Source organism: Delphinapterus leucas, chromosome 18 (genome assembly GCF_059928025.1).
Source record: "Delphinapterus leucas isolate spDelLeu-1000000601 "Yukka" chromosome 18, BTC_Dleu_Yukka2, whole genome shotgun sequence".
NCBI classification, from domain to species: Eukaryota; Metazoa; Chordata; class Mammalia; order Artiodactyla; family Monodontidae; genus Delphinapterus; species Delphinapterus leucas.
The window spans coordinates 70636781-70663380 of record NC_143146.1 but is presented as its reverse complement, the minus strand read 5'-3'; the positions used below and the strand labels follow the sequence as shown (position 1 = coordinate 70663380).

Genomic DNA, 26600 nt, shown 5'->3' with positions numbered 1-26600 from the left:
ATGTTGGAGGGCAAAGAGATGGGAGGTGAAGGTGGGTGGTGTTTACAAGGGCATAATCAACAGTAGGACGGATTGATTCTCCTCTTGGCGCCAGGGGATGTGGTTCCCTAGGACCTGGAGGAAGAAAGCAATCGCCAGTATTCACCTTAGAAAGGAGAGAAAGACGTGACTTCCCCCTGAACTGCTCAGTCCTGCCCTCTTGGCTATTTGGATCCATTCTCAGAGATTATTTACCCAATGGGCACCAGGAGGCAAATACCCCATAAGTCCCAGGTGGTGCAGTGTACCTCGTAGGCACCCTACCACCCACCTGTGGTCCTCCATTACCAGGCATTCAGAAAAGAATAACCTCTGTACAGTACCATTTAATCTGCAATCTTTTATCCTGGTTTCTGTTGTAGAATAAAGACCCCAAGATGGCTCGAGTTGCACTGGAATCTCTGTACAGATTACTTTGGGTTTACATGATTCGAATTAAATGTGAAAGCAACACAGCCACTCAGAGGTAAGGAGCTGGCTTGGGTTAATGGTAACCCCATCACTGAGTTAACTGTAACCACATCACTCAGCCAGTGAAAAGGGTGTTTTGTGTCATTGCCAACTATGCTAACCAAACTAGAAGCTGTTCAAAGCTGACAGTTTGTAAAAGCTCTAAGTCCTCTGGACCTTTTCAGGCTTTCCTTAGACGTTGGCTCAACAGCCATTACAGAAACTCCAGCCTCTATCAGGATTGCCAAGTTCTGTGTCAGGACTACATTCACCACTTTAACAAAGGAAGTGGCTATAATTTTCCAGCTGCCCTTAGTTTTCCAGAAAACCTTTTCAGAGAGTAATTATGCTAATGGAAAAGAGATGAAGTGGTTTGTTTTCTTTCTCTGAATTCTCTCTGATACTTAGATAAGATGAAGCACCTGCCATTTTCCCTTAATGTACAGGAGCTCAGCCAATCTTGCTTGTTTTCTCTTTTTTTCCCTTATCTTTCAGCCGTCTTATAACCATCATCACAACACTTTTCCCCAAAGGGTCCCGTGGTGTGGTGCCGAGGGACATGCCTCTGAACATCTTTGTGAAAATCATCCAGTTCATTGCCCAGGTAATGGAGATGCTTCTGGCAGTGAGAGTCTTCTAATTGCCTCTGAGTAGCCACCTCCTTCTTATGAAGTACTAACAGATGAAGAGTCTAAAATAATCTCACGTGCGCAGACTTTTCAGGATGGTTTTGCAAGTGTTTTCACACATAGCTTTTTTTTTTTTTTTTTTTGCTTCAAAACAAATTGTGACATGGTGTGCCAAGTGTCTTCAGCGTTTGACCAATGAAAGAACTGAGAGGCAGGGTTTAAGTGACTGATCTGAGGTCACAGAGCCTATTCGTAAGAGGGTCTCTTGATTCCTAGGCCCTGTTTGTTCCTGCTTCTCTGCTCTAGATGCTTCAAGTCAGGAGGAAATTGAGTCTGATGTTTGGAGGAAATAAGAAGATGATAATTTAGTGAACTTGGAGGAGTAAATAAATCATAATGCTCTTTCACCCTGTGGAAAAGAAGAATGCAACAGGAATATTAGCTTTTATCAGGCACTCATTCTTTGCCAAGAACTGCTTTAAGCACTTCATACATACTATTTTACTTAAGACCTGGGTCCAATGATATTAAACACTTAGTGTTTGCCATTTAGACCCAAGACTTTTAAAAGTTGTTGTTGTTTTTCTTTGCGGTACGCGGGCCTCTCACTGTTGTGGCCTCTCCCGTTGCGGAGCACAGGCTCCGGACGCGCAGGCTCAGCGGCCATGGCTCACGGGCCCAGCCGCTCCGCGGCACGTGGGATCCTCCCGGACCGGGGCACGAACCCGTGTCCCCTGCATCGGCAGGCGGACTCTCAACCACTGCGCCACCAGGGAGGCCCTAGTTTTTAAAACACTTTGTGTGTAAATGGTTTTTATCCTAACTTTGGCTTCCTTGTGATTTACAGAGAAGCATGAAAAGCTGGTTATTCCAGTCCAGCCTCTGCCGTGAGCCAGCTCCATACCCTAAAGAAGTCATAGAACATCGTTATTCTCAGTGTCTTTATCTATAAAATGTGGATGAAAGTGCTTACCCAGTATCCCTCAGAACGTTGTGTGGATAAAGGGAAATAATAGGCATGAAAGTACTGTTGAAGTGTAATTGATATTGCTATAAAGACATAAGGTTCAATGGCTACTTCACAGACCATTTAATATATAATATCTCTCTGTGTTTTTAGTGCAAGGAAGTGTCTATGTAATATTTGTACTTAGGGAAAGGACAGTACTTGCTCTGCAGGTGGATGAATTAACAGAACTTTTCTACATGTAGTTATCATGTGGCTGAGAATGTGCTTTGATTATTCTGGAATATATTGTATAAAATCAACGTGACATATCTTAGTAGTCACTGTCTCAAATTATTAGAATCTGGCGTAAACGTTCTCATTTAAGTAACCTTAATAGTTCTTATTTGTTGATTATTCATTTCACTTGCAGGATTGTTGTTGATTATTCATTTCACTTGCAGGATTGTCTGTTGTAATATGAGCCAAGGGATTGGAAATGTTAGAGAATAGAAGAAAATGGTCATTTTGCAGTGGTATTTTTAAAAATATGTTTTAAACTGAGTTTCAAGAAGGTGTCAGCATTGGCAGGACAAGCAGGAAGAGTTTGCACTGTGTAGAAGCCCAGATACTCAGAGTGTTTTGGTTTTCATTTTTTGGTTTTTAGTTATTAGTCATTCTGTGCTTTAGGGTCTAATTACCTATATTATATAAAGCATCTCCACATGCCACATGGAAACAGGAGCAGCTCCACCGAAGGTTCGGACGGACATGGTTTTCCTTCACGGATTCTCTGTGATGCATCAAACTAAGCGATACCCCTCTTCTTTCAGAAGCCACCTGTTCGGTGCATATGACAAAAACAGACATTTTCATGTTGAATTAAAATAATGCTTTGTTTTGATTTCCCTTTTTCACTATAGGAACGTTTAGATTTTGCAATGAAAGAAATCATTTTTGATTTTCTTTGTGTGGGAAAACCAGCAAAAGCTTTCAGTCTCAATCCAGAGGTAAGAATGACCCTTTTGCGTTTATCGACAGAAACCTACCTTTGCTTTGCAACCTCGGGGGATGGGGTGAAGGCCGTCTTCTCCAAAAAAGTCTTGTGTTTGTTTCTGTCCATGTTATTTGACTAAAATAGTAGAGAAGTAAGATTTTTGGGTGAATAGACTTAGAATGATGAAAAGTTGACGTCTTACCACATTCTGTTCTTGTAGAAGGGAGTAAACCTTGCCCCGAAAGGTAATCTGTCTCTGTATGTCTGGTTGTTTGTTATAGAAAAGTCAGTACTTGTAACTATTTTGATGCAGATTAGCAAGTTGAGGAGTATTGAAAGTGATGAAACAGAAAAGAATAAATAGATGCAATGATAAAATACTAAAATCTAGTGAAATTAAATAAGTAATGTATGCATCTTTGATTCTGTGACAGCATCACAATTCAAGGGCCAGGCAGATCATGGAAATGAGTGTATAATGGGTATGATGTACCTCATGGGGGGGGGCGGCTTAGGCAAATGAAAAGCACGTGCAATTTTAAACTTCTAAAAAGACTGTTGGTGGGAATTCCCACCAACAAAGTGCAGAGTCCTAACCACTAGCTGTAAGACATTGACCTCTCTGAACTTCAGCTTTTTTACTAGTAAAAGGGACAAACTACTTTTCTAGATCACCTCACAGAATCATCGTGATATTACAAATTCATAAGCAAAAAAAGAAAGAAATTGCACACCAGAAAAAAATTTTTAAACGTTGTTCCTGTCATCACTATATTGTCTGGCTCCTTCATTCTGTCAGTGAGGAAGGAGACCCAGAGCCCAGAGGCTCAGAATAGGCAGCTGGCTAGCAGCAAGGGGAACCCAGGTCTCCTTGCACCCTCATGCTTCTTCCCACCACACCCTGAATTCTCTTCTCGGCGCTAAGGTTGCCATGTATGTAGGCACAGCCCAACAAGCCCCAAAATGGGAGTTTCTGTCTGGTGTTTAATGACATCACAGGCTTCTGGAATGGCTGCAGCCAGGGTCAGTGGGCCAATGGGAGGGGGACGAAGCCAGTGCAAATTCAGGGCATTTTGGCTGGAAGGAGGCCCATGGCCCAAGTACTAAAGAGTCTTCTCTTGCTTGGGAACAGTGGTTCCATGCTTTTCAATGGATGAAGGATAGTCTTTTTTTTTTGGCTGTGCCGTGTGACGTACGGGATCTTAGTTCCCCGACCTGGGATTGAACCCTGGCCCCTGGCAGTGAAAGCGCAGAGTCCTAACCACTGCACCACTAGGGAACTCCCAGGATAGTTTTTCTAATAAATGGTACTAAACTGTTGGAAATCCACTTGCAAAATAATCAACTTCAACCCATAATTTGCCCTGTCAGGAAAAATTAACTCAAAATGAATCATAAGCCTAAATGTGAAATCCGACATCATAAATCTTCCAGAAGAAAACAGAAGATAAAAATCTTTGCAACCTTTGGGTAGGCAAAAATTTCTTAGATAAGATACAAAAAGCATAAATTACAAAAGAAAAAGTTGATAAAATACAAAAGTATGCACTTTAAAAGTTAATAAAGTGTAGGTAGAGCCACAGACTGGGAGAAAATATTTGTAAAACACGTATTGACAAACGCTTCTATCCAGAATATATAAAGAACTCCCAACTCAATAACCCAATTTTTTAAATGGACAAAATGAAGAGCCTCTTTACCAAAGAAGAGATACAAATGACCAATAAACCTATGAAAAGATGTTCAGCATCCTTAGTCATTAGGGAAATGCAAGTTAAAACCGCAGTGAGATGTGCTGAGAAGGATACAGAGCAATTGGAACTTTATACTATTGACGTTTTAGTGAGAATGCAGAATGGTACAACCATTTCTTATAAGGTTAAACATACACTTGGCATATGATCCAGCAGTTCTACCCCAAGGTGTTTATCCAAGAGAAATTAGAACATTTGTCCACAAAGATTTGTATCAACATTTATAGCACCTTTATTCATGATCACTAAAAACAGGAAAGCAACTCATGTTCAAACAGCTGGTGAATGTTGAAACAACTTGTGAATCATCAACACAATGGAATACTATTCAGCCATAAGAAGGAACAAACTACTGATACTGCAGCAACACCTCAAAAGCATTAAGCTCAGTGAAAGAAGCAAGACACAAAAGGTTGTGTCTGTTTGCTTCCATTTATATCACATTCTGGAAAATGCAAAATTATAGGCAGAAATTAGACACTGATTGTCAGGTGCTGAGGCTGGAGGAGAGGACTGACTGACTGTAAAGAGGCACAAAGGAACTTTTGGGGATGATGGAAATATTTTATATCTTGACTGTGATGATAGTTACCTGACTATGTTTCTCAAAATTCAAAGGACTGTACAACTAAAAGGAGTGTATTTTACTATATGAGAATTATATCTCAGTAAACTTGACTTCAGTAGAAAACAGTGGAGATTCTAGCCTACAATATATATTTACCAGCGGGAACTTTTCAGGTATTAATCCTCACCATAGCCCTATATGATCAATAGGTATTATTATTCTCATTCTACAGAAAGGAAGCTGAGACTTGGACTTGGAAAAGTTAAGTAATTTCTCAAGACCAGACAGATAATAGAAGGAGAGGTATGATGCAGAGCTATATAAAACATAAGAAGAAATTGTTTTTGAAATTAAGTTAAAAATATATTTCCCAAACTATCCCAACTTACTTCTGCCCTTAGAATTAGTCAGAGAAAAGGAAAACTAAGAGAACTGGCAAGGATGGCTCATAAATTGGATAATCCACTTGCAAATAATTGAAGCTTGATCATTTAAGTCAATTCACAGTCATCCTATTGCTACTGCATCTCCTGAATTAAACACTGTATTTCCTCACCCAAAACAATGCTGTGTCTTGAAAAATATCCACAAATCTAGAAAACATTTCATGAAAGAACTACTAAAATGTGAGGAAACTAATGGACTTTAATATACATTTAAACTTTTTAAAATGAATACTCTTTCATTTTAGAAAATGGAGAAAGAATATTACTGAAAACCATAAAATCATAAAATACACATTGGATTGGGTATGAATGGGCCAGAGAAATGTTTACCCCACCCTGGTTGAAATACCCCTACTCCTTGAAGCTTGAATAAATAGTTTAGAAGTCGATATTACTTCATGTTCTAAGATATAACCATGTACTGCAGAATAGGTGATTCGGGCAAACCCAACTTGAATGTATAGCTTCCCACCTACTAGTTATGTGGCCCTCTGTTTCCTCACCTGAAAAATGGGAATAATCATACCTTCCTTGCATGGCTATCTTAAAGATGAGAGTTAATGAGCAGTTCTGGATATATTTTAAGAACTCAATAAATTGTAATTAGATTATCATTGTTAGTAACGGTAATTATTTTCTGCATTAGGTAGCGGTCTACTTAGGGAACTTATTACTTGATGTGGTTTGAAAATATGAGTGTAAGTGTTTACACATGGCTGTTTAAGGAACTACAGATGTTTTAGTACCTTCTGACCTTTTAAGATTATTGCTGCTGGGAGCAACTATCTTACTGAGTCATCTTTCAGAGCCAATATTATGCCTTATCTGAGCCTGGGGAAGATAATGATCTGGCCCAGAATGACATTTCTTCTTATGAGTTTATGTGTTTTCATAAGTAACAGGTTCTGTGGCTTCAAATTATTTAAATTTATTTTCAAACTTGCCAGCCTTTGTGAATCAAAAGTCAACAACCTGCAATTCAGACCAGACGACTTACATTTTTATGATTCACATTTGGAACTCCCGTTTGTTTTCATTCAGTCTTTGTGAGTTAACACATGTCTCCTCCCAGGAGACAAAGAGATTTTTGTTGACCTCAGTTTACCTTAGTTGCAGCTGCTCCAAAGGGTGACTGCCTATCCCTTGGAGGTGCACCCAGGATCCCCCAAACAGAATGAATCTGACCATCTCAAACATACCCTCCAAGTTTGGTGAAAATCTTCCCAGTTGTTTTCTTGTGATGCAGCAACAAATAGTGTCAGAAACTTAATTTCATTTTCCTAGGTTTGGCCTAAACGCTTTTAAATGATTTTCCCACGCTAATCTAGAAGGCAAACCATGCTTAACTTCTTTTGAAAGACTGATGGCTTAATTTCACAACAATAATTGGGTCTTTCTCTTTACCATGAACATATTGTCTCTTACAGAGGATGAACATTGGTTTACGGGCATTCTTGGTCATAGCTGATAGCTTGCAGCAGAAAGATGGGGAACCTCCCATGCCAGTTACCGGAGCCGTTCTCCCTTCAGGAAACACACTGAGGGTGAAGAAGACATATCTGAGTAAAACACTAACTGAAGAGGAAGCCAAAATGATAGGTGGGTTTCAAAGATATGTTTGCACTGGACCTTATTAAGCCTTTAAAATGACCAATAGACACTTACCCTTAGTGAGATATATTTTTAAAATCTTCATAAAAGTAGCTGATGAGACATGTCAACATTAACTGTTTTGATTCATGCTGTGGTTTGTTTTACTGCCCTTTAAACTCTGGAACTTCCTGGTAAACATTTTGCCGTTTAAATGTTAGATTTTTATCTGTGGTCTTTTCAAACTTCTAATATTGATAATTTGCAGTTTACAGTAAATTTCTAAGCCATCTGTGTGCTTTGGTAGATAATCCTGTTTATAAAGCAAACATGAATATATTCATTCCCTCATTCATTTTTATAGTTCCTTTTCTTCTATTTTTTTTTCAGTAAAATTAGTTTAATCTGTGTTTTAAACATGCCAAGTCCCATACATGCCAGGGTATATTGTGGGTTTAGCCTACATGAGATTATTTTCTTTTTAATTTAACTATCTTAACCCAAAGAGATGATCTTTTGCATTTGTTTCTCTTTTACCAAGTTCCTGAATTTAGAAATCTACTGCAAACTTGTTAAGTTAGTTTCTGGATTCCAGAGACCTAGAGGAAACATATGAGGAAACTTTTTCCTTTAAAATATTTATCTTTAGTTATGCAATGCTTAAATGAGTTCAAAAATATCAATACGAAATACATATTCTGTACACATTTTCTTCCACTGTATTAATGAGAGTGGTAAAAATAATATACCTGAGGTAAATTTTTCTTCATTTAAAAATTTATGATATGAAATCATTTGTTGCCTTTACTAAGAAAACCCACACATATATTTCAGAGAATAATATAAAGTTATTAAAATTCTAACCCCGAATGAGAATTATCTTTTATTCACATAACCACTCATTATGCTGAATTTTTTTATACTAACCAGAAAACTAAAAATTCTAGTGTGGAACTTTCTGGTTCCTTGTTTATTTTTACTCTTCTGGAAAATATTTCCCTTTGAAGTATTAGAATTCCTATGTGTTAAATTTAAATGATTCTTTCGGGAACACCCACTACATGTGGGTACTATGCTAAGGGTCCTGCAGATAAGAGATTAAATTGGACTCTGCTCAGAGAATTCACTGACCCGCAGAAGATCCTCAGTAAAAATATATCACAGAGGATGAATAAAATGGGATTTCACTCTTTGATAGATTTAGTCAAAGATGTAACTGTCATGTGTATTTTTCAGGCATGTCATTATATTACTCTCAAGTACGAAAAGCTGTGGACAACATTTTAAGGCACCTTGATAAAGAAGTAGGAAGGTGTATGATGCTAACTAACGTCCAGATGTTAAACAAAGAACCCGAAGACATGATCACGTGAGTACAGTGAGGACTAAGTTTTCAATGAAGGATTAATGAGCCAAAAGACACCATCAGAGGTTCTTCCCCTTTATTCTGTATTTTGTTCTCATGTTATTAAGAGTCCGAGTTCTAAGAAGTGTTAGGGATAGTAAAAACATCGTTTGATAATATTTGACTAACTGTAAAAATAAAGTCAAACCTGAGATTGATCTGTTCTGATAATATTTCAAGTATCATTAGGCCAGTAAGTTAGAAAATGGGCCCAAGACACTTTTACTGGTCCACATTTTCAGAAGTAATGTTTTGCTCTCAAGCCCATGTGATACAGCGTCATCACCAGTTTAGAGACATTCCATCTTTATGAATCTCAAGTTTACTCGTTTCTAGTGAGCGTTCCTGAACAGTGAGTTAAACCTGCTTAACATTCTCTATGTAACTGTGTCATAGAAATACTGGATTTTCAGAATGCATTTGTAGCTTAGAATGTAGAAATCAGATGTTCTTAGCCAAAATCCAAGATCTAGATTTGTAATTAGAGCTCCTCGTTAGAAACTCACACAATTTGATTTTGCTGCTTGTGATTAATTACGGCAGGAACGCAGGTTAGCTTATGACTATGTTTTAAGACAGTTTGGACTTCGTTGTTGAACTATGAATTAAATTATATTTGGCACCTGTGGCATACATTTCTAAACATACAATTAGGAAAATTTTCTTTGTCACTCAGTGTGTCCAATTCCAAATATCGCAGTTAGTTGGAACGTTGTTACCTATATAGGGAAGTTCATATTATGGGTGTGTATTTTTATTACAATAGTAGTATGTCAAAAACAAACTACAGTGAGACAAAACATGATAAAAAGTTAAAAATACAGAATTATTTTAAATACATATTTAGCAGTATGGCAAGTTAAAATGAAAGCCTCCTCCACAGAGCTCCACTTGAAATCTGCATCCATTCCTTGGTTCAGGGTGATTTCTTCCAGACCTTTCCCAATGTCAGCCCAAATACATATATACATTTTCTTTTTTTACAAAAATGGAGTTATACAATGTATATTATCCTGCAGCTTGCCAGTCACTTCATTTAAATGATATGGAGAGCATGTAGCTTTAGATTTTTCAACCAAAATGATAGCAGAATTGAAATTGACCAAAGTTAATGACATTAACTATCTTGTCTACAGATCTGGTCCTTACCTAACAAATTACCAGGTTGTCCATAACATTTAACCTCCTTACTGCATACTCTCTGAACATATTTAAGCAGTTTTCAGTTTACACTGTAGAAGATGTAAGAAATGCTTTGAAACCTGCTGCCATAGGGCTTCCCTGGTGGCTCAGTGGTTGAGAGTCCGCCTGCCGATGCAGGGGACACGGGTTCGTGCCCCGGTCCAGGAAGATCCCACATGCCGCGGAGCGGCTGGGCCCGTGAGCCATGGCCGCTGAGCCTGCGCGTCCGGAGCCTGTGCTCCGCAACGGGAGAGGCCACAGCAGTGAGAGGCCCGCGTACCGCAAAAAAAAAAAAAAAAAAAAAAAATTACTGCTGCCATATTGTTGTTTCCTCTAAAATAGTAAGGAAATGAAAGGCCTTCAAAGGAAAACTATGTTTATAATCCAGAGATCATAAGACAGGGTCAGGACCAAAACAAGACATTCAAAACCATAAAAGGTACAGGTTTAAATGTAAATGTTAACATTTCATTTGTATTTTCACAATACCTTAAACTTTTTCTAAGGCGATTTTTTACTTTCTCTTATTCAACTGTCTTAAGATGCCCTGCCCCCCCAAATAGGGCTAGAAATAGTTTTCATGCTAGACTTTAAAGCAGATCCCTGAGTGGAAAATGGCTCATGGCTACATTTCTAAAAAACAAAGAGATAGGGAGACCTTCAAGATGGCAGAGGAGTAAGACGTGGGGATCACCTTCCTCCCCACAAATACATCAGAAATACATGTACACGGTGAACAACTCCTACAGAACACCTACTGAATGCTGGCAGAAGACCTCAGACCTCCCAAAAGGCAAGAAACTCCCCACGTACTGGGTAGAGCAAAAGAAAAAAGAAAAAACAAGAGACAAAAGAATAGGGACAGGACCTGCACCGTGGGAGAGAGCTGTGAAGTAGGAAAGGTTTCCACACACTAGGAGCCCCTTCACGGGCAGAGACTGCGGGTGGCGGAGGGGGGAGCTTCGGAGCCGTGGAGGAGAGCGCAGCCACAGGGGTGCGGGGGGTAAAGTGGAGACATTCCCGCACAGAGGATCGGTGCCGACCGGCACTCACCAACCCGAGAGGCTTGTCTGCTCACCCGCCGGGGCGGGCGGGGGCTGGGAGCTGAGGTTCAGCCTTCGGAGATCAGACCCCAGGGAGAGGACTGGGGTTGGCGGCGTGAACACAGCCTGAAGGGGGCTAGTGAAACACAGCTAATCGGGAGGGAGTCCAGGAAAAAGTCTGGACCTGCCTAAGAGGCAAGAGACCATTGTTTCGGGGTGCATGAGGAGAGGGGATTCAGAGCACCACCTAAATGATCTCCAGAGACGGGCGCAAGCTGCAGCTATCAGCACAGACCCCAGAGACAGGCATGAGATGCTAAGGCTGCTACTGCAGCCACCAAGAATCAGTCAGCCACCAAGAATCAGTATGTGCAAGCACAGGTCACTATCCACACCTCCCCTCCCGGGAGCCTGTGCAGCCTGCCACTGCCAGGGTCCCGTGATCCAGGGACAACTTACCTAGGAGAACACACGATGCCTCAAGCTGGTGCAACATCACACCGGCCTTGTCGCTGCGGGCTCACCCCGCATTCCGTACCCCTCTCTCCCCCAAGCCTGAGTGAGCCAGAGCCCCCGAATCAGCTGCTTCTTTAACCCCGTCCAGTCTGGGCAGGAAACAGATGCCCTCAGGTGACCTACGCGCAGAGAAGGGGCCAAATCCAAAGCTGAACCCCAGGAGCTATGTGAAAAAAGAAGTGAAAGGGAAATCTCTCCCAGCAGCCTCAGGAGCAGTGGATTAAATCTCCACAATCAACTTGATATACCCTGCATCTCTGGAATTCCTGACTAGACAACGAATTATCCCAAAATTGAGGTGGTGGACTTTTGGAGCAACTGTAGACTTGGGGTTTGCTTTCTGCATCTAATTTGTTTCTGGTTTTATGTTTATCTTACTTTAATATTTAGAGTTTATTATCATTGGTAGATTTGTTTATTGATTTGGTTGCACTCTTCCTTTTTTTTTTAATATATAGATATGTATATTTTTTTCCTTGTTCTCTTTCTGTGAGTATGTATGTATATGCTTCTTTGTGTGATTTTGTCTGTATAGCTTTCCTTTTACCATTTGTCCTAGGGTTCTGTCTGTCTGGTTGGTTTTTTTTTAGTACAGTTTTTAGCGCTTGTTATCATTGGTGGATTTGTTTTTTGGTTTGGTTGCTCTATTCTTTCTTTCTTTCTTTTTTTCTTTTTTTATGACTTTTTAACGTTTTCATGTTTAATAATTATTTTTTATTTTAATTATTTTATTTTATTTTTTTTCTTTCTTTCTTTCTTTCTTTTCTCCCTTTTCTTCTGAGCCGTGTGGCTGACAGGGTCTCAGTGCTCCGGCAGGGTATCAGGCCTGTGCCTCAGAGGTGGGAGAGGCGAGTTCAGGACATTGGTCCACCAGAGACCTCCTGGCTCCACGTAACATCAAAGAGCAAATGCTCTCCCAGAGATTTCCATCTCAATGATAAGACCTAGCTCCACTCAACGACCAGCAAGCTACAGTGCTGGACACCCTATGCCAAACAACTAGCAAGACAGGAACCAACCCCACCCATTAGCAGAGAGGCTGCCTAAAATCATAAGGTCACAGACACCCCAAAACACACCACTGGACACAGTCCTGCCCACAAGAAAGACAAGATCCAGCCTCATACACCAGAACAGAGGCACCAGTCCCCCCCACCAGGAAGCCTACACAACCCACTGAACCAGCATTACCCACTGGGGGCAGACATCAAAAACGTCGGGAACTACAAACCTGCAGCCTGCGAAAAGGATACCCCAAACACAGTAAGTGCAGCAAAATGAGAAGACAGAGAAACACACAGCAGATGAAGGAGCAAGGTAAAAACCCACCAGACCAAACAAATGAAGAGCAAGTCGGCAGTCTACCTGGAAAAGAATTCAGAGTAATGATAGTAGTGATCCAAAATCTTGGAAATAGAATGGAGAAAACAAAAGAAACATTTAACAAAGACCCAGAAGATCTAAAGAGCAAACAGACAATGATGAACAACACAATAAATGAAATTAAAAATTCTCTAGAATGAATCAATAGCAGAATAACTGAGGCAGAAGAACAAATAAGTGACCTGGAAGATAAAATAGTGGAAATAACTACTGCAGAGCAGAATAAAGACAGAAGAATGAAAAGAATCGAGAACAGTCTTTGAGACCTCTGGGACAAAATTAAATGCACTAACATTCGAATTATAGGGGTCCCAGAAGAAGAAGATGTAAAGAAAGGGACTGAGAAAATATTTGAAGAAATTAGAGTTGAAAACTTCCCTAATATGGGAAAGGAAATAGTCTATTAAGTCCAGGAAATGAAGAGAGTCCCATATAGGATAAATCCAAGGAGAAACATGCCAAGACAAATATTAATCAAACTATCAAAAATTAAGTACAAAGAAAAAATATTAAAAGCAGCAAGGGAAAAACAACAAATAAAATATAAGGGAATCCCCATAAGGTTAACAGCTGATCTTTCAGCAGAAACTCTGCAAGCCAGAAGGGAGTGTTAGGACATATTTAACATGATGAGAGGGAAAAACCTGAAAAAATTTTCAGATTTCACAAAAATCTGAAAATCTCATTTAGATTCGATGGAGAAATAAACACCTTTATAGACAAGCAAAAGGTAAGAGAATTCAGCACCACCAAACCAGCTTTACAACAAATGCTGAAGCACCTTCTCTAGGCAGGAAACACAAGAGAAGGAAAAGACCTATAATAATAATAAATAATAAAGAATAATAATAAGCCCAAAACAATTAAGAAAATGGTAATAGGCACATACATATCAATAAATACCTTAAATGTGAATGGATTAAATGCTCCAGCCAAAAGACATAGACTGGCTGAATGGAAACAAAAACAAGACCTGTATATATACTGTCTACAAACACCCACTTCAGACCTAGGGGCACATACAAACTGAAAGTGAGGGGATGGAAAAAGATATTCCATGCAAATGGAAGTCAGAAGAAAGCTAGAGTAGCAATTTTCATATCAGACAAAATAGACTTTAAAATAAAGACTATTACAAGAGACATAGAAGGACACTACATAATGATCAAGGGACCAATCCAAGAAGAAGATATAACAATTGTAAATATTTATGAACCCAACATAGGAGCACCTCAATACATAAGGCAAATGCTAACAGCCATAAAAAGGGAAATCAACAGTAACACAATCATAATAGTGGACTTTAACACCCCACTTTCACCAATGTACAGATCACCCAAACTGAAAATAAATAAGGAAACACAAGCTTTAAATGATGCACTAAACAAGATGGACTTAATTGATATTTATAGGACATTCCATCCAAAAAAACAACAGAATACACTTTCTTCACAAGTGCTAATGGAACATTCTCCAGCATAGATCATATCTTGGGTCACAAATCAAACTTTGTTAAATTTCAGAAAATGGAAACCGTATCAAATATCTTTTCTGACCACAATGCTATGAGACTAGATATCAATTACAGGAAAAAAATCTGTAAAAAATAAAAACACATGGAGCCTAAACAGTACACTACTAAATAACCAAGAGATCACTGAGGAAATCAAAGAGGAAATCATAACATACCTAGAAACAAATGACAAAGAAAACACAATGACCCAAAACCTATGGGATGCAGCAAAAGCAGTTCTAAGAGGAAGCTTTATAGCAATGCAATCCTACCTCAAGAAACAAGAAACATCTCAAATAAACAACCTAACCTTACACATAAAGCAATTAGAGAAAGAACAGAAAAACCCCAAAGTTAGCAGAAGGAAAGAAATCATAAAGATCAGATCAGAAGTAAATGAAAAAGAAATGAAGGAAAGGATAGCAAAGATCAGTAAAACTAAAAGCTGGTTCTTTGAGAAGATAAACAAAACTGATAAACCATTAGCCAGACTCATCAAGAAAAAAAGGGAGAAGACTCAAATCAATAGAATTAGAAATGGAAAAGGAGAAGTAACAACTGACACTGCAGAACTACAAAGGATCACGGGAGATTACTACAGGCAAATATATGCCAATGAAACAGACAACCTGGACGAAATGGACAAATTCTTAGAAAAGCACAACCTTCTGAGACTGAACCAGGAAGAAATACAAAATATGAACATACCAATCAGAAGCACTGAAATTGAAACTGTGATTTAAAATCTTCCAACAAACAAAAGCCCAGGACCAGATAGCTTCACAGGCAAATTCTATCAAACATTTACTGAACAACTAACACCTATCCTTCTCAAACTCTTCCAAAATATAGCAGAGGGGGGAACACTCCCAAACTAATTCTATGAGGCCACCATCACCATGATACCAAAAACACACAAAGATGTCATAAAGAAAGAAAACTACAGGCCAATATCACTGATGAACATAGATGTAAAAATCCTTAACAAAATACTAGCAAAGAGAATCCATCAGCACATTAAAAGGATCATACACCATGATCAAGTGGGGTTTTTCCCAGGAATGCAAGGATTCTTCAATATATAAATATCAATCAATGTAATACACCAGAGTAACAAATTAAAGGATAAAAACCATATGATCATCTCAATAGGTGAAGAAAAAGCTTTTGACAAAATTCAACACCCATTTATGATAAAACCCCTCCAGAAAGTAGGCATAGAGGGAACTTACCTCAACATAATAAAGGCCATATATGACAAACCCACAGCCAACATCGTTCTCAGTGGTGCAAAACTGAAACCATTTCCACTAATATCAGGAACAAGACAAGGTTGCCAACTCTCAACACTGTTCAACATAGTTTTGGAAGTTTTAGCCACAGCAATCAGAGAATAAAAAGAAATAAAAGGAATCCAAATCAGAAAAGAAGAAGTAAAACTGTCACTGTTTGCAAATGACATGATACTATACATAGAGAATCCTAATGATGCCACCAGAAAACTACTAGAGCTAATCAATGAATCTGGTAAAGTTGCAGGGTACAAAATTAATGCACAGAAATCTCTTGCATTCCTATACACTAATGATGAAAAATCTGAAAGAGAAATTAAGGAAACACTCCCATTTACCATTGCAACAAAAAGAATAAAATACCTAGGAATAAACCTACTTAAGGAGACAAAAGACCTGCATGTAGAAAACTGTAAGACACTGATGAAAAGAAATTAAAGATGATAGAAACAGATAGAGAGATATACCGTGTTCTTGGATAGGAAGAATCAACATTCTGAAAATGCCTGTAATACCCAAAGCAGTCTACACATTCATTGCAATCCCTATCAAACTACCAATGGCATTTTTCACAGAAGTAGAATAAAAAATTTCACAATTTGTGTGGAAACACAAAAGACCCCAAATAGCCAAATTGATCTTGAGAAAGAAAAATGGAGCTGGAGGAATCAGGCTCCTGGACTTCAGACTATACTACAAAGCTACAGTAATCAAGACAGTATGGTACTGGCACAAAAACAGAAATATAGATCAATGGAACAGGATAGAAAGCCCAGCGATAAACCCACGCACATATGGTCACCTTATTTTTGATAAAGGAGGCAAGGACATACAAGTGAGAAAAGACAGCCTCTTCAATAAGTGGTACTAGGAAAACTAGACAGCTACATGTAAAAGAGTGAAATTAGAACACTTCCTAACACCATACACAAAAATAAAATCGATTGAAGACCTAAATGTAAGGCCAGACACTATAAAACTCTTAGAGGAAAACATAGGCAGAACACTCTATAACATAAATCACAGCAAGATCCTTTTTGACCCACGTCCTAGAGAAATGGAAATAAAAATAAACAAATGGGACCTAATGAAAGTTAAAAGCTTTTGCACAGCAAAGGAAACCATAAACAAGACCAATAGAGAACCCTCAGAATGGGAGAAAATATTTGCAAATGAAGCAACTGACAAAGGATTAATATTCAAACTTTACAAGCAGCTCAGGCAGCTCAATATCAAAAAAACAAAGAAACTCAATCCAAAAATGGGCAGAGGGCTTCCCTGGTGGCACAGTGGTTGAGAGTCCGCCTGCCGATGCAGGGGATGTGGGTTCGTGCCCCAGTCCGGGAGGATCCCCCATGCCATGGAGCGGCTGGGCCTGCGCGTCCAGAGCCTGTGCTCTGCAACGGGAGAGGCCACAGCAGTGAGAGGCCCGCGTACCACAAAAAAAAAAAAAAAAAAAATGGGCAGAAGACCTAAACAGACATTTCTCCAAATTAGATATACAGATTGCCAAGAAATACATGAAAAGGATGCTCAGCATCACTAATCATTAGAGAAATGCAATTCAAAACTACAATGAGGTATCACCTCACACCAGTCAGAATGGCCATCATCAAAAAATCTACAAAGAATAAATGCTGGAGAAGGTGTGGAGAAAAGGGAACCCTCTTGCACTGTTGGTGGGAATGTAAATTGATACAGTCACTCTGGAGAACATTATGGAGGTTCCTTAAAAAACTAAAAATAGAACTACCATATGACCCAGCGGTCCCACTATTGGGCATGTATCCAGAGAAAACCATAATTCAAAAAGAGTCATGTACCATAGTGTTCATTGCAGCTCTATTTATAATAACCAGGACATGGAAGCAATCTAAGTGTCCACCAACAGATGAATGCATAAAGAAGATGTGGCACATATATGCAATGGAATATTACTCAGCCATAAAAAGAAACGAAATTGAGTTCTTTTTAGAGAGGTGAATGGACCTAGAGTGTCATACAGAGTGAAGTAAGTCAGAAAGAGACAAACACCATATGCTAACACATGTATGGAATCTAAAAAAATTGGTTCTGAAGAACCTAGGGGCAGGACAGGAATAAAGACGCAGATATAGAGAATGGACTTGAGGACATGGGGAGGGGGAAGGGTAAGCTGGCACGAAGTGAGAGAGTGGCATGGATTTATATATATGACCAAATGTAAAATAGATAGCTAGTGAGAAGCAGCCGCATAGCACAGGGAGATCAGCTCCGTGCTTAAGACCACCGAGAGGGGTGGGATAGGGAGGGTGGGCGGGAGATGTAAGAAAGAGGAGATATGGGAGTATATGTATATGTATAGCTGACTCACTTTGTTATAAAGCAGAAGCTAACACACCATTGTAAAGCAATTATACTCCAATAAGGATATTAAATACAAAAAGAAAAAACAAAGAGAAACATTAAAGAATCATGTAAGCATTTAGGAAAGGAGAGTTGAGGTCCACACCACACTAATGGAAATAGTTATTGGAGTTGATACTTGAGGCTGGCCTACCATTTTTCCAGGCCTTGCTTAGAGTATGCATTTGAAAATAAAGCATTCTGTGTTGCTGTTTCCATTCCTCATCCCTTTTGTGCTTTATGCTGGCAAATAATCATAATAATAGTAGCAGTAAGTATAATAATATAATGACTGTAAATAATAATTATATAATATCTGTTAATAAAAATTATGCTATTTGGGGGACTCAGATGCTTCCTATAAAATCCCAGGCACAGGGCTGCAGTAAACGGAAACCATGCACCAATTAGAGTTTCTAATCTAGGCTTGCTTTATCAGCTGGGAAGTCTGCCAGTCCTGTAAGTCTGCTTTATTGGCTGGCAGAATTTTCCTTACACTTCAGGCCAGGCAGGGTCATCTGTTTTCCAACAGATACGAAAATTATCCCAGCTGTTTAAGACATCTGGTGAGCATGTTAGGAGAGCTATTTAAAAGACTCTGTGCCACACATGAACAATCAGATCACTAGGCTTTAACTCTGTCTAGCCATCGAGGATGTCATTTGAAGACTTCTCTTTCCTTCAGCTGCTTGGAAACCACGGTACAGTGAAGTCCTCTCTGAAGTCCTTGTACGTCCCATGCAAAAGGACTATGGAAAAGGAGAGAAAATAATCTTACGACTTCCCACAAGAACAGAGTATTTTAGAAATTAACATATATGTGTTTTGTTTTTCACAAAATACAAAAAAGTTTCGTATTTATTCCTAACAAACTTAAAAACACATGCTAAAAAGTAATGTCACAGAGCAAAATTGCTGTCTGATTATTGTCTTTAGTTTATAGAGAGCATGGATTCTGCCTGTTACATTTCTATTCTGACACAGTTACTGTTCCAGGAAGGAATTACTTCTACGCTACTTTGCATTTTCATTATTGTGTTTGTGTCCTACGATTGCATTAATTTGGTACCAATTTTATATTTATTCTCAGGGGACTAAATCATCGAAATTTAAATATGCTGTTATATTATATCACAAGTTATTTGAAAGATTTGATGTGTAGTTTAGTTTTTCCATAAAGGTTATTGATAAATATGTGGTTAAGAATCAGTTATCTATTTAAATAAGTAAAAATTGAAATAATTTGTCACTGAATTTATATTTTTCCTTCATATTTTACAACAGGATATCGAAGGTATTAATTACCTTTAAAACATTCATATTCTCAAGAAAGTAAAAGAAGCTATCTCCATAGAGGTCAGGACCATCAGAGTAATTTTAAAAATCAGAAATGGGTGTACAATTATATACATTTCAGGATTTTACTTGACATTATGACAAGACTTATTTTTGGAAGCATTTAATTAAAAAAAAAATCAGGGGTGGGCACTCTTGAGAGGAGAAGCATAACTCATCAGAGAGAGAAACTTCCAGATGTCATGCTTGTTAAAGGCACCATTAGTTGTATACATTAAAATCCCATTTTTAAATGCTGAAGGTAGTAATGACTGCAATGTATTTCTTACATACTAATGTGTCTGGGCAATTCAGTGAATTCAGTGTCTTAAATGCAGCCCACAGGGACCAAACCCCATGGAAACCAGCTGAATGGCAAGACATATGATAGCAATAGAATGCTATTGCTATTGGCATTTTTCTTTCCAGATACATACCTCTAACTAACATTTAAATCTTCATAAGTTCTCGTAGAACTGGCCAAGCTATAAAAGGCATAAACCTTTAAGAATAATAGGGAGCCATCACCAGGCAGTGATTCAGAAGGCATTGATTTTAGTCTTTGTTCACATATTTGGCCAATTTTAAAAAATTTTTTCATAACCTTTGACTTACGTTTAAACTTTGTCTTCAAATTCCAGGGGTGAGAGAAAGCCAAAAATAGATCTTTTCAGGACCTGTGTTGCTGCTATTCCTCGACTGCTTCCTGATGGGATGTCAAAACTTGAACTTATTGACTTGCTGGCGAGGTAGGTGAGAGCTGTAGTGGGCATTATTTGATCAAAATTGATTTTAATCATTTGTCATGATTCCTCAAAAACTAGAATGATTATTAAAAATGGACAGACATTTACTAATTCTAGGTACTGTTTGGAGTTCCCAGGAGGAATAAAGAGATGGTTTTGATTTGGGGCTTTTTGTTTTTTTTCCTGCACTCAAGGGGTTTAAAATTCAACGTAGAAGCAAATCCGTAAGGACATAAGGTAACTAGCAATCCAAGGCTTGAAACTGTGCAAATTAATGGCACCAAAAAAATGTGATACATAAAATCAGAGGATAGAAGGATTACTGTGGACTGGGGATGTCAGCAGATGACTCCCGGGAGATGGTGGAACTTGAATGGCCCTTTGAAGGAAAGATAGGATATAGAAATGTAAAGAGCCCTTTGAAGGAAAGATAGGATGTAGAAATGTAAAGGGAGTGCCATGAGGACAAGCACAGAGGTGGGACCAGGAAATGAGCCTGGCTGGGAAAAAGTTCATTCAGGATGTGATTCCCAGTCTGCGACCAACACACCCCCAGGGAGGCAAGAAGGTGGGTAACAGGGATCCTAAGCGAATTTTTGTACTTCACTTCCATAGATCATACATTTATGCCGCTCCCCATCTTCCGTAAGAATTCACGGTCCAACTAGAACCTAAAGTTAACTTGCTTTGCTTTGAATGAAAGTATATTATTGTAGTTAAATAAGCTTGACTTTTCTCATGCTGATCTGAAGTTCTAGCTGACAGTTATGCGTGTCTTTAATTTAAAAATCAAAAGTGACTTATTATCTAAGTGCATTTAGAAGGAAAAATCATTAGAAACGGGGTCCTTGGAGGGAATGGAATGAGGAGGAAGACAAGTCATGCTTGCTTTGAAAAAAAAAGAAAGAAAAAGGATTTTAGAAAACCCAATGATAAAAATAAATAGAAATAAGACTTTAGAGGTAGATATTTAATTAATCTTTACTATTAACTGAGGCGTTTGGACTAATGGAGTTTCTAATCAAGAGAATAACATGATAAAAAAATGTCATTTCGGCTGGTTAATCTGATAATGGCGGAATAGAGGAAAGGCCAGAGAAGGATACCAAATATTGATGCTGATTGGATGAAAGATGCTTTATACATAATCTTTTACCCACATCCTCTAGCCTTCAGAGAGCACCCTTCCCATCAGTATCCAAAAAGTAGCCCAAGCCCTGGTCCCCCGTGACTGCACATCGCTCGGTGGCCGGCCAAGGCTCTGAGTGTCCCCGTGGTGCGCAGTGCGTCCTGGCGATCCTGGTCGTCATGCTCTCTGCTCTGCACAGCCGTTTGGACTCCTGTGCAGAGGGGACCAAATCCCATGGTTGATCACTTCCTGCTATCAGTTAATAGCTTTCATAGCCTGCTGTCCTTCCCCATTCTCTTCACTCCAAGTGTGGACAAAGCCACTCCTTTCCCTCTTCTGATCACACTAGCTCAGGATGGTGCTGGCTCCTGAGGTTTACTAGAGAGCCATTGCTTTGATAACCACCGTGTCAAGCTTTGGTGTTCCCTGGCCACAGCCGTCTACCCTTCTAGCTGACTTTTATCACCCATGACCTATAACCGGTTCTTTGCTACAGTCAGCCATCTCCAGGCCATGGGTTCTTCTTTCTTCCATTCCATGTGTAGGATGAATTTTAAGAAGAATATGAACTTAAAACAAACTACAGTCTAGGCTTTTGCTGAGGCCTAGCAATCAGAATGTGAGCCTAGAGCACCTTATCCGAAGTAGGGGAGCAGTGGGGAAAGAGGGAAGGACAAGCCTGGATCACAAAGGGGCTTCCAGTTTTCGGGGAGGACAAGATTTAAGGAGGAGCAAAGGGTGGATTCCTAGTGAATAACAGACATGGGGATTTGGGGCTTGGGGAGCTGAGGAACAAAGAGACCAGGATACTATAAAGGGCCGTCCACGCTACTGTGGAGTCTCCCAGGATGATGGGGAAGTGCTGAAGATAAAGAAAAGCTGTGAGACAAGTGCCAGAATTACCCAGAAATGTACAGGAGCAGCCTGTCCATTTGCCGTGGACAATGGGGAGGATGGTGTGACTAGGAGACAAGTATTTGCACAGAGGAGGGGCGCTGAGTGAAAGGGCTGCAGGGGGCGTTGAGGAACGAAGGGAACGCCATCTGAGAGATGTGCAGGAGGTGCCCCCCAGATGGGAATAGTACTGACTCCTTTGGAAATCCTGATTTTTGCTTCCCTGCTTTACCGTTTTACTAGCCATTGTGATGCTGACAAATTATTGGGTTGGCCACAAAGTTTGTTCGGGTTTTTCCACAAGACAGTACAGAAAAACCCGAACAAACTTTTCGGCCAACACAATATTTAACCCCTGTCTTTTTTTTCCTTGGTAGAATTGGAATAATGCTGCCTATCTCATAAGACTGTTGAAAGGGCAAAATGACATGGCACTTTGGTTAATCGGAGAGAAAATGTGTCAGCAGGGAAAAGACAGTTCTCAGTTAAGCTGAAGTAAAGGGAAAGTTCACTTATTTCATTGAAGTCCTAATTGGTGATGATTATGTAACTAAGCCCTTTGAAATGCTAAGTGTTTTAAATGTCATGCAGCCTTCTGGTACCATGTCTAATGCTGTTTTGCTGTAAATCTGCGTGGGAGACGCTTACCTCTGGAATCACCTTGGTAGCCTCATCCAGTGACGCCTGGATCTGCAGCCGCGGTGCCAGGCTTGTCAGGAGGGAATTCTGTGAGACCCGGTTGGAATGGCAGTGCTATTTATAGTGCCTCGTGTTTATTATTATGTACATTCTTACAAAGCCCAAGGCCATGGGTACTGTTTTTATGAGGGGAAGGAACAAATAAATATACTTGAGAGTTCAAGTCTTAGGGCAGAGTTAAGAAAATGACGGGACTTATATGGGAAGCCTGTGAAGAGGCCTTTTTCATAAGCTTCAAAAGAAGCCAGAGGCCGTTCTCCTCAGGGGAAGGATAACTTGGAGAGCTGGCCCTCACACTGGGTCCATTACCCTATGAGAAAACGAGCCCCTTCTAGATCTCAAGAGGGTCAGAGGACAGAAGTGAAGAAATTGAAGAGCAGTAAATGTGGGTTTCAAGTCTTTAGTCACTTTGTCCCCCTGTAGTCCAGTCACATTTGGATTCATTTGACTCTTGACAAGGTCTAGTCAGAGACGTGTGAGACCTTTTATTTCAGACACTTCCTGGTTGCATCTATGGTGCTTTTTTTTACTGGATAAAATCTTGGTTTTCTTCATACTTGGCAAAATAAGACCAAATGCCATGCAGGCTCACCTGCCCCTCACAGCTTGGTTCCCCGAATAAGGAGTGTCGACTGAAAAATAATGCACAACGTGAGAGTTGTGAGTTAAGTTTTATTTGGGGCAAAATGAGGACTATAGCCCGGGAGACAGCATTTCAGATAGCTCTGAGAAACTGCTCCAAAGAGGTGGGGGGATGCTCAGGTTATATGTGATTTTGGTGAAGGGGGAGTACGTGCAATCAAGCACATATTTTTTGCAGAAGGTTTCTGCTAGTCAGGAGGAGCAGACGTCACCATGAAGGATTTTAGTGCTTTTCTAGGTACAAGGAGATGCAAGAATTGGGCTCATAAAATCTTTTCCTGAAAATACCTAATTATCTGAAGACCCGTTCTGCCAGTTTTTCCCAGAGCACAGAGCGCCTCATTCCTGATCTCCACCTGAACTCCTTTCAGGGGGTGTCAAAGGTCAGCAGGTGCAGTGGCTCGTGATCTAATCCTTGTAGAGGTAGATGGCAAGTGCCAATGGCAAGTGCCAGTTTGTAGGTGACAGGAGTTTCAAGGTTATGTCCACCATAACTGTCCCCAGGCTCCCTTCCCAGCTGTTCACGTATTGGCTAAATACCCCAGACACTCTAATCTCAGAGTTGTATTAGTATGTTTACCATAACAATGGCTTACAGACCGAAACAGACAAAGAAGGTGGAGCTCACTTTTCTCCTTGGCAGTCGCCATCATTTTTCTCTGTCTCCTCCCAGGTGTTTCCTGCTCTACCCTTGACCACAGGAAGGACCTTTTCCCCTAACAGTCTACAGGCTCCTGTCCTCTGTCCCTTCCTGCAGCACTGTAGATGCACTAAGGGTTTGCTGTTCCATGTTTGCCCTCCTTTCAGAAATCTGAAATAGGGTTGTGAGAATTAAACAATGCATATAAATCACTTAACATCGTGCCTAGAACACAGTAAGCTCTCAGCAAATGTTAGTTATTATTTTTAGGCATCTTTAAACATGAATAACATATTATACCACGATGTACAATGCACTTTCATATACTTTATGTTAGGAAAGCTGGGGACATATGCATTCCTATTTTCGGACAAAGAGATTGAACTTCAGAAGAGTAAAGTTGGTTGCCCAAATGTACAGAATTTTCCAGAAGCCAAATAGAAGTGACAAATGTCATTGGTTTTATACAAAATGGCAAACATTTTGTGCAGTGTTTCTTTACAGCTTGAGGAACTTTCTGAGGTAATGCATATACAATTTCATGATCTTTAGTGGTATCTGAAAGCTATTTATCATTTTCTGTTTATCATTCAGTCTTCAGCCTTTGTGTAGTGGGGGGCAGCTAGCTGTTTTGAGTAGCTGGGTGAGAACTGTAGACTCAATCGCATATATTGCCTCGATAAACCACTTAATCTTATTTTAATTGAGATGCAATTCTGTAGAAAGGTGGGCTCTCATTCTTTTTTTTTTAATAAAGTTCCCATTTAATTTTATTTATTTATTTTTTCGGGAGGGGCCACGCCACGCGGCATGTGGGATGTTAGTTCCCTGACCAGGGTTGAACCCGCACCCCCTAAATTGGAAGCACGGAGTCTTTTTTTTTTTTTTAACATCGTTATTGGAGTATAATTGCTTTGCAATGGTGTGTTAGTTTCTGCTGTATAACAAAGTGAATCAGCTATACGTATACATACATCCCCATATCCCCCCCCTCTAGCGTCTCCCTCCCACCCTCCCTATCCCACCCCTCTAGGTGGTCACAAGGAGCACGGAGTCTTAACCACTGGACCACCAGGGAAGTACCGGGAGTTCATTCTTTAATACCTTAGAGAAGAAGTTTCCGCCACTTCTGGTGAACATGCCAGAGGTTAACAGTCCACTGGTCAGCAAGTCCCTCCTTTTGGAAACCTTTGTCTCCAGGGCTTCACTTCTAAACCATTTCTTCCTCTGCTGCCCTTGGTGACGTTATGGGGCAGCAGGTCCCTCACCGCTGCCTGATAACCTTGTGTCAGTCCTGCCAGAGCTGAGAGGAGGCTGTTCCTCCTAATGGATCTTTTCTTCTGGGTATAGTTTGTGAATTTGAAGTCACTCCCTTTTCCTTCATGCACCTCTAGCAACAAAATTCTTCAAAGCGACTGAGCTGATTCCCTCTGAACCTGAGCTCACCTTTACGAAAGTGTTTCTGTTCAGTCGTTTGTCTGATCTGACCAACCAAGAAGGCGGCCTTGCTCAAGTTCTGGGTTTTCCCCCTTTTACCCACATCCTTACTTAGTGTAAGTGCTCCTCACACCACACCCCTGTCCTAGATCACTCCAAGCAGGGCCTCGGGACTGTTGGCTCATGCAGAATGTCGCCGCCTGGTTAATCAGGCCAGGCTGGTCCATGAGCCTCATGGCGGCTGCTGGGGAAGGACAGATGCAGTTGATGTTGGCAATAACGGTTTCTTTTGGGATGCATCACTGCTGTGTCACGGTGGAGTCCCTTCAGGCCCCCTTGGTGGTTTTGTGTGTAACCATATACCCGTGACCCCATTATAAGCTCCTGGAAACCAGATCAGTGTCTTAGAAATTTTTCCTCGGATCCCCCAACCTAGTCAGACTTCCTGAGCTGCCTTCTCTGAACGTCTCTCTTCTCTTTGAATTGCTGCCACCAGACTCTCACAGGACTGTTGTTTATTGTCATCACAGTTGTTCACAGGCAAGAACCTGTCCTTTCTTTTCTGGCTTCTCAGTGGGATGACCCTGCGGGAGTTTGGCGGATGTCCTCTCCTCAGCCACTCCTTGCTTGCTGGACCAGCAGGCATTGTGAGACTGTAAATAGGTCGGCCAGCATCATGCAGCTTCCCTGCACATCCTGCATCCTCAGGATGGCTGAGCATCTTTCTCCTTTAACTGAATCTTCTTTTCCTTTTTCATTAACCAAAATTTTTTTTCCTGTTTTCTGTTTTATAATGTTAAATCCCATGCGCTTCACAAGATGATCTGTGATTATCTGGTTAAAATCTAACAAAAGTAAAAATGAGGAAGATCTGGGTGGAAGAAACGGCGACTGTATCTGATAGGCAGCTCCCTACTTAGACTCTCCAAGGAATGACACG

General features: G+C 40.1%; 1 protein-coding gene across 9 annotated transcripts in view; it reads left to right on the top strand.

Annotated features, from left to right (window-relative positions):
* Positions 1-26600, top strand: part of FRY (FRY microtubule binding protein) — a 426510-nt gene that overhangs the window by 284343 nt on the left and 115567 nt on the right. For all 9 annotated transcript variants that reach the window (XM_089899275.1, XM_089899270.1, XM_089899272.1 and 6 more), the window contains 6 exons: positions 402-505; positions 985-1093; positions 2988-3074; positions 7257-7428; positions 8656-8788; positions 20115-20222. In XM_089899275.1, coding sequence (XP_089755401.1) covers positions 402-505; positions 985-1093; positions 2988-3074; positions 7257-7428; positions 8656-8788; positions 20115-20222 — 713 coding nt within the window. The remainder of the gene's footprint in view (positions 1-401; positions 506-984; positions 1094-2987; positions 3075-7256; positions 7429-8655; positions 8789-20114; positions 20223-26600) is intronic.